This window comes from Amblyomma mixtum, chromosome 9, assembly GCF_055824585.1.
Source record: "Amblyomma mixtum isolate Tamu chromosome 9, ASM5582458v1, whole genome shotgun sequence".
NCBI classification, from domain to species: Eukaryota; Metazoa; Arthropoda; class Arachnida; order Ixodida; family Ixodidae; genus Amblyomma; species Amblyomma mixtum.
In genome coordinates, this window is record NC_143020.1 from 69,013,135 (window position 1) to 69,022,126 (window position 8,992).

General features: G+C 49.8%; 1 protein-coding gene across 1 annotated transcript; it reads right to left on the reverse strand.

The window, feature by feature from the left end:
- Positions 1 to 1,597: 1,597 nt before the first annotated feature.
- Positions 1,598 to 7,253, reverse strand: LOC149329560 (TNF receptor-associated factor 6-like). The gene is made up of 2 exons (XM_089560300.1): positions 6,903 to 7,253; positions 1,598 to 2,863 (listed from the first exon to the last, which is right to left on the reverse strand). Exons 1-2 carry the CDS (start codon positions 7,170 to 7,172, stop codon positions 1,751 to 1,753), a joined length of 1,383 nt encoding a protein of 460 aa, XP_089416426.1. The 5' UTR covers positions 7,173 to 7,253; the 3' UTR covers positions 1,598 to 1,750.
- Between the last annotated feature and the right edge of the window lie 1,739 nt (positions 7,254 to 8,992).

Consider the following 8,992-nt stretch of genomic DNA (forward strand, 5'->3'; position numbering starts at 1 on the left):
GGGAGTATGTGAGGGATGTAGGCAACTTGATTTATCCGAGCAGTGAAGTGATACGCACTCTCAAGAACTACGAGGAGTACTTCACAGGCGCTGTCGCGTGGTGTACAAAGCATGAGAGCAATTAAAGCGTAAGACACATAAGCTGCATTATGCTTGCAGTGAATCGTCGTTCGTAATCATTTTGTAGATATTGTATTTGTGCATTAAGGTATTAAATCATTGTTCTTGCGTGCGCCTAAGTCTTTATGTTCTTATTGCAAAATGTATGCATGCCACAGTTTGCCACCATTGCATAACAGTGTAAGTGGACGTAAGTATGCCATGCTGTCGTACTTGAATATGCAGCTGTTCACTTGGCGTACTTCACCTTTTTTCCGCTATATCCACACGTAAGCGCAATGATAGCAACTCCGTGGCGCCGGTATTGCAACGACGGCGACGGTGTTCACCTATCGCAAAACAAAGAAAGATATCCGCTATACTTTCGCTAATCGTCTCGAAATAGCGAATGCATCACCGAATCTTTACTCTTACTTTTCATCTAAACTAGAAAAGGAATGATTATCAAAAGTAAAGTCAAATTCAAGCTCCCAATGCAAGCGGGCTCACCTCTATCTAGGCGCGCCACGCAGCAAACGAGCGCCTCGCGACCAGTGGATGCAAGAAAATGGCGGTCGCGCTAGCAGACGACGCGGTTGTCCTCACCCTAAGCGGAGAGCGGGCGCGCATCGAGGCACCCTAGTCTCGACCGGAGCCAGGCACGCAGACCGTGCTCTCGAGTAGCCGTGGAGTGGGTCCACGGGGCGGCTGGTCAGACATCATGCTGTCATGTACATACTCCTTGTAAATAGTCGTCTGTGTACATAAAGCCTGTATCAGTGCTCGACAACAGTCCCCTGTCTTCCTACTGGCTCAGTACTTCGTTGAAAAAAAGAAGAACGGAGGAACAACCTCTCAGTACAAAGAAGAGAAAAGAACCACCCTTTACTGCGCTGTCGCCTACCTTATTAAACCCCAGGACTGCGCTGGCGCCTTTTGGGCTGCAAAGCAAAACTTTAGCTGCTCCGCGTCGAGCGATGACGTCGCCCACCACGTGACCACGAAGATGCTGGTATTGACGCATGCGCCGATTCCGCGGCAGCGCAGCACGTAGCACCAAGTGGCGAAAGCTTCGCCAAAGTTCGTTTAGGTCAGCCGCCGTGTTCTCTGGTTTGGTTTGGTTTATGGGGTTTAACGTCCCGAAAAAACTTAGGCTATAAGGGACGCCGTAGTGAAGGGCTCCGGAAATTTCGACCACCTGGGGTTCTTTAACGTGCACTGACATCGCACAGTGTTCTGACACAAAGGGCACCCGCCGCAAGACAACGTCGGGAGCTAAAAGCATTTCAAACTTAATAAACCGTTGAAATTGCGTTGTGGAGACAATCTGCACCGTAAGGGGATCAAATCCTCCCCAGTGGAGAAATTAACGCGGTTTTAGGAATGGCGCATTCTTTTACTCCGCATAAAACAGGGACACTCTCGTTCAAACAAATCTTTTATTCTTTGCTACAGTGTATTGTTGCCAAGAAGGATGCAAAAATAACTGTTCCGTTTAACTTAGAATTACTGGCACATCTGGTAAAAAAAAATCAATTTTCATGCAAATTTTGCTGAGAAAGCCTTAATGGATAGCGCATACACACCAACATTGATTCAACTGATGCAGCTCAAATTGCGCTCCAGCCCCATCAAACCTCTCTTCTGTCATTTATGGAAGTAACTCCCATTTTACGCGAAGCTGCTCGTCTTCCAAGTAGCCGTCGTTAATGAGGTCACTGAGATTAAGCGGCGACGGAATGAAACCAGTGGGTGGGTTACTTGACGATGTTGGTCTTTTGTAGTAGGCACGACCGCGAGAAGTTTTCACCTCGCACATGCGTTCTTGGCCTTGTTCGGGATGCATCACGCTCATCCTGATCTTTTGCTCGAATGGCCACTGAACAACGTCGTCCATGTCGCCCTTGTTTAGGCGGATCCACGGACAAAGTGTCACCGCTTCACTGTTGTTCGTGAACTTGACTCCAGGTGATATGCAGTAGCCACGTAAATACACCTTCTCGTTCTCGTACACCGCGTATCCATCCTCGAGAGCTTTCTTTTGAAGGGTTTTCACATCTTTTACAAAAAACACGCACTGTGAAATGTTCAATTCTGAATGTCTCAAAATGAGTTTGATGTGACCAATAGCCAACTCAGCGTTTTCGTTCCCTCTAGTGTTGCCTGTTTCGACGGCAGTTGCAACCTTCAAAAATTGGTCTCGTATTTCATTTGCCAAAAGAGCCAGTTCATCTTTCATTGTCTTCTCCAGTCTCCTAACGCTTCCAGAAAGGTTGGCTGCATCGACGCTTGCGGACAAGAACTCGATTTGCTTGTTGGACGCGTTGATTTCACACATGACTTGGGCCAAACTATCATTGCTTTGCTTGGTTCCATCCGCTAGTTCTTGTCTCAGGGTTTCTTTTGAACTGTTTATGCCATGAGAGATTTCGTTGAGTCGATCACCATGTGCCCTGATGCCACCGACGATTTCGCCCAGGAATTCCTTCATCTCGCTCGCCTGTTTTTCTAGTCCTCCACGGAAAACAGTTAAAAATTCCTGTTCGTCCTTCGATCTGGATTGTTGTTCGGAATCTGGTGCCAGAGCAGTAACCGAGTCACAGAATCCCGATTTCAGGTGTGCAATTACACCGCAACACAGAATGGTGGCGGAGCACTTGGGACATCGAACGGTGTGGTGTCCGCATTCACGCTGGAAATGCTGGGCGATCCCTGAAGCAGCCGTCACGTGCTTGCACCCGCTTTCTTGGTTCCAACACTTCACCTGAAAACAAAGCATTGTATATACTGAGTCTTAGTTATGCTTTAAAAGGCAGCTGAATAGGTCTTAGAATCCAACGAGTTTAAACGAGCCCAATGTGTGCACTTGCAGATAAAGCATGCGAAATCTGTTTGCACTAGCATTTGAAATACTGACGCAATTGCCGACTAAAGCGGGGTCGGCTTTCGGGCTTTTGTGCAGCGCAAAGCGACAGGAAAAACGCCGCAATGATGACGTCACTTACGGTTGGGCTAAGCTTCCAGTTATGAAGCGGTTGTTTCAATAAGAAAACGAATGGCGTCGAAGGGGAAGCTCACGAAGCGTTGTTTGGCGATATCGAAAGACGCACGGCCGCATGCAGACGAAGGCAGCGGACATCTGAAATTTCGGCAACAGTGACGTCACCACCAGTTTTCTCTTACTGCTCCAGCGTAGTGAGGGGAAGCCTGAACATCGTCGAAGTTTTAATCGGCGATTACGTCACCGTTTTAAACGCTAGCGCGAAACTACTTTGCATCCTTTACCTAGAACCTTCATAGATTCGAATTCTAGAATAGCCTCGAATTCTCAAAAAACCATTACACCTTTCATTTAAGAAACTACTCCTGGACCTTCCTTTTGTAAACAAACATTAATGCAGAAACGAAAAAAAAACGCGTACATATTCAGAAAATAGCCAAGATATCCAATTTTCTGTATCCTGATGCCTTGCCTCACACTAATAATTTCACGTCTGGATGGATGGATGGATGGATGGATGGATAGGAGCGCCCCCTTTGAAACGGGGTGGTGGCAATTGCCACCATGCTCAGCTTTTCTTTATTTATTATTCTACACACGTCTACACAGGTCCCGTGGCGCCATCTACCAGCGCGGCCAGTAACCAGCTCTAGTCGTTCTGATCACCCTCAGGGTGGAGCTTCGCACAATTTGCTTGGCTGGGGTTGAACACGGTTAGAGAATACTCTCACACACTAAAATTCTCTCTCTCTCTCTCTCTCTGTAGATGGCAGACGTAAATATAGACTAAACCTCGTTGTAAGGCAGGGCCTTGTCTTGACCACACGCAACCTCGGTCCAGAGCGTCGCTCGGGTGGGAGAGGGCAACGTAACGGACCACTACATTTCGCCGCCCTCGCTATTTTCGACGGGTTCCCATGTTAAGGAACCCCAGGTGGTCGAAATTATACCGGAGACCTCCACTGCGGCACTTCTTTCTCTCTTTCTTCTCTCAGTCCCTCCTTGATCTCTTCCCTTAAGGCGCGGCTCAGGTGTCCACCGAGATGCGAGACAGATACTGCGCCATTATCTTTCCTCGGAAACCAATTTTCAATCAATTTTCAATCTCAAGCTTCTGGGCTATAGCCGTGAAAACTACCATGCGCGCAGCGATTCCGCCCTCCCGTGCTCGTTATCGCCGCCGCGAAGGTCATCGACACTGTTAGCCAATATAGAAAAAAAAAATTCTCTGTGGCTTAGCTTGGTTAAGCCGGGTAATTGCGAAACCAATATCCGTACCTACGCCATGGTTCAGCTGGTAATGTAGCTGGTGGTGGTGCTTGTGGTTAGACTTGTGGTGATGCATCGGTTATACAACCCAGTCCAATCCAATGTAATCTACTCTAATCTAATGTAATCTAATCTAATCCAATCCAGTCCAACCCAATCTAATGGAATCAAGGTCAAATGAAGGTCAATGGTGGTCACCGCCGCGGCACGGCAAAGGCGTGAAAGTGCAAGTAGTATTGCTTTCACAATAAAACGATATAATCAGTTATATGCTTTGTGTACCCCAGAGGGGCTGCTCCTCGGAAACGTAGCGCTCAGTAACAGAGAGTACAACCAATATTACCAAGGCGCGTGGCCTGAGAAACAAAATAAACCGAAGATGGAGCAGCAGATGGCATGCCGGAGTCATATATGGGCGATGCGGTGGACACTCGTCGCGTTAGCGAGGCTCGCGGTAAACAAGATCCAATTGAGCTTTGTCATTACTTTAGGCCTCCGTATCGATAAAAGTTTTTCACCACCGCCGAGCGAGCGAGACGCCGATAGGGGGCGCAGGCAGACCGAGGAACGGCGGACGACGAAGTGCTCACAGCGACGACTGCGTGCAAAAGGCGAACCTTCAACTTAGGGAAGTCCCGTCTCGTGCGAGGCTCGGGCTAGGAGGGCCACTCTGGTGCGAGAGTGTAGGAAACATCAGCACGAGGCAGCAGGCACTCAACACAGAATGTATTGAGGCCAAAACGTCACTGCTCTCTGGGAACCCATTGCCGGCTCTTAAAGACGTGAAACGACAATAGCTGTTACGACTTCCCAGCCCCCGTCCTCACCAGGGATTTTGTTGTCATGCCAAGGTACTGTCGCGATCACAATATTGCGGGACGTGGGAAAGCGTGGCGAAACTGCATTCCGCGCCACCTAACGTCGCACTCCCGCTCGTTCTTTCCTCGCAAGCATCTCTCCTACGGTTCGCACGGCGGACGTAGAACGGAACCGGCGCCAGGTGCCGCTTAAATATCCGGCTAGCGTTGGCTCCAGCCGCTGAGAAGGGCGAAACAGATAGTTGCCGCTTTTCGCGAAGCAGCCACTTGCGTAAAGGGGAAGGGACCCGCAGTGGCGTGTTCTTTGTTTTACTGCGTTCGCACTATGAATGTCACTTCCCCAAAACGGCGACTTCTGAAGCTTCCATCCCCCCTCCCCCCGCGATCAACTACAACCAGTAAGCACCGCCGAGGCCAAGTTCACGGGGCATTAGCTTCGCAGAGTGCAGGACACGCGTGACACACCTGAGGGAATTGTTGCCGAACATCGTTATATTTTTCCACTTTCTGTTTAACGTAATCGCATTTTTCGCGGAAGGCTTGGTATACCAACGCTCCTCGCAATCATAAGCACTTGGTCATCCCGGCATTCGGAGCCGTGTGGCCCGTTCGTTCAGCGCTTGGCCGTTGAAAATTGGTGGTCACGCCTGTGAGGAGGCCGATAATAAACAGAAAACGTAAGTGCACGCTTCCTCTTCTTTACCAAGAGTCGCTGCGCCGCGAAAGGTAACCCGCGATCTGCTTCACCCATCAGCGGCTTAGGCAGATGCTTGCCAGATACCGATGCGGCGCCTGGGGCCGGCTGTTAGCTACGTATACGGCGCGCGTGAGGTAGGAGTGACGGCACAGAGATGCCTGCAAGGGGCGAAAGAGCGCCGATGTGCCGTCCGGTGGCGCAGAACGCAGTTAGGTGGCGCAGAACGCTTTCCCACGTCCCGCAATATTGTGATCGCGACAGTACATTACGCGATCATTGACGGGATATTTTCTCGGTAAAACCACATACGGAGTTGCCTTTGCATAGCAGTGATTGACTGTTTGTTGTTTTAAACTGAAATAGCCTGCCCTCTTTCCCGGCACTGGCTGCTCACATGCATCATCATCAGCCTGACTACGCCCACTGCAGGGCAAAGACCTCTACCATGTCTCCCCAATTAACCCTGTCCTTCGCCAGTTGCGGCCACCGTATCCCCGCAAACTTCTTAATCTCATCCGCCCACCTAACTCTCTGCCGCCCCCTGCTACGCTTGCCTTCTCTTGGAATCCACTCCATGACCCTTAAGGACCAGCGGTTATTTTGCCTTTGCATTACATGCTCTGCCCAAGCCCATTTCTTCCTCTTGGTTTCAACTAGGATGTCAGTAACTCGCGTTTGTTCCCTCACCCACTCCGCCCGCTTCCATTCTGTTAACGTCCTATTCACATTACTAATTCCTTGTTTCTGTGATATTTTTATTGTGCATTGCAAGCGTTCTCTACCATGTAGTCAGTTTTGAGCAATCTTTTCCTCTATGAGAAAACGAGTTGCCCGTGCCGCTGAGAGACACCTCGATACCCTTGCATGTAATCTAAATGTGAGAAGTAAGGCCCCCCCGGCATAGGCATTTCATTTTCGATATGCTACCATACCAACGATGTCCACTAAGCACGCAGTAAGGGTGTCCGTGTAACTGTGTAATATCAATACAAAAACGCTCACTTCCGCCCTTGCTTACCTGTCTTTTGAGCAGCTCCTCGACTGAGAATTCCCTCCATTCGATGTCCTCGTCCTCGCACTCGTAGCCGTCGAAAGGACAGATGTGTAGGCTTTCTTTGGCGCACTGTTCGTAGCAGCAGTTGCATAGCATGTGCCCGCACGGGAGCAGCGCGGACTTCGGGCGCACCAAACCACACCCACCGCACACCCTGTTCGGTGGAAGAGGCTTCACAAAGCACAAGGGCTTCCAGTCGAGCTCCGCTGAAAATCCGACCAGCGTGTACTGCATGCTTCCAAGCACCGTACGCGGCTACCTGCAACTGAAAGAATCCCAGCCCAAGCGGGCCCCTCGCAAGGCCCTCTCTTATCTTTGCAACCCGTCGCTGGTTGTCAAGGCGGCAGTCGCGGACGTATCTCCTCCATCTCGATTTGCGCGTGACGCGGCGATAGAAAGTTATCTGTGAATTATCAGTTCTGCCGGTGCTATACCGCTTTGTATCCTGTTTCCTTTCGTAATTCTTCATGCCCGTTTTTTGTAGCTGGGCTACACTGGCCGAGGTTGAGCAGTTTCGCGTGGCTCCTGGAGAGCCGTGCTGCGCAAGGAGCAAATGACGTCACTACGCGCAGCTGGCGTGCCTCGCCCTATGCACTCGCCTTCCTTTCCTTAAAATGATCGGAGTGTATAACATCGACAACGCCAACGTCAATAACTCAACGAACGCCGATGGCCTATGGGTGGTGGTGGTGGAAAACATTTATTTACACATGCACTACTGGAGGTATTGCATGAGCTGACTCAGAGGGGGCCAGCCCTTACAAGTACTAGGTGGAGGTCCCTAGTTCGGGACCCCAGTGGCGTCGGCCGCCGCCCGGATGCGCGCGGCCTATGGGTTCAGCGCCGCGTTTCTGGCACAACCTTGTCAATGCCTGCACCCCACATCTCTCTCTCATCACCCCACGTACCTATAAGCGCGATTCAGGCGTCCACTGACCCAGGGAGTCATTACGCACACTTCCTTTCCTTAAAATGATCGGAGTGTAGAGCGTTGCCAACGCCAACGCCAATGAATACAATGAACGCCGATGGCCTATGGCTTCAGCGCCACGTTTATGGCACAACGTTGTCAATGCCAACGCGTGCAGCGCACATCTGTCACTACCGCCATGTGGCTTAAAGCACGGCTGAGGTGTCCACTGTTCCAAGAGGGCAGTTAACGTCTTCCCTCTGGTTCAGGTGTCCACCGAGATGTGGACACCTCGCCCTCACCTCACACTGCGTATGTCCTGGAATAGCACAGCTAAGCCACTGCCAGTTTTTCAAAGCACAATTCTAGAGTGTCAGCACAATGAAGCCAAAAACAATGTTTACAGTCTCTCTGCTTCTTTCGGTACTGGCGCCGAGAGGTAGTTAATGGCAACGCTAGTAGCTGTATACTTGTACCCATTAAAGGAAGTTCAGTGAACTCGGCATTGAGCTTTTTTTTCATCGTGTACATCGGTAATCACATATGCTCAAAGGATTCCCATTTTAAATATTTTCGCGGATTAGAAGGATGCGGAGCAGATGGAGTTGGCGGCCATCTTTAACTTATTCGCGCAAACTTTCGTAATTCATATTGTTGGCGAATCGTTACAACCTAAAGTGGCACGTAATAATTCCCAATAAACTAAACTATTGAACATAGCATAAGGGTAGCCTTTATGTCTGCCTCCTAGGCATTTGTACATGCCTGAATAAAATACTTTCACTTGAATTCCTTTCTTTTACGCGCACAGAAAGACGACACAATAAGACAAGGTAGACGTCCTGTCTACCTTGTCTTATTGTGTCGTCTTTCTGTGCGCATAAAAGAAATCTGAGTATGAACCAACTAGCCCCACAACGCATATTACTGGATTAACTTTCACTTGACTTGAACTGCTGAAACTGCGTGGTTAAAATTTCGCTATAACTGTATAGGTCCAAGGACCCGTTATCCAGAAAATCCGCCTTCAGCGTTGTACGAGCAAAAGCTCTGGCAGGTGGGCCACCTAGGTCACGTGACACTGCGGCGTCATCACAACCTGCACACGATGGCAGGTGGCAGTTAGTGATTTTTCGCTCGGGAA

What these genes read in the sequence shown, in the direction of transcription:
- LOC149329560 (XM_089560300.1), bottom strand. Translation starts at nt 7,172, where the DNA reads ATGCAGTACACGCTGGTCGGATTTTCAGCGGAGCTCGACTGGAAGCCC. An exon ending in AGGAGCTGCTCAAAAGACAG is followed by an intron (nt 2,864 to 6,902) that starts GTAAGCAAGGGC and finishes CTTTGTTTTCAG; the next exon opens with GTGAAGTGTTGGAACCAAGA.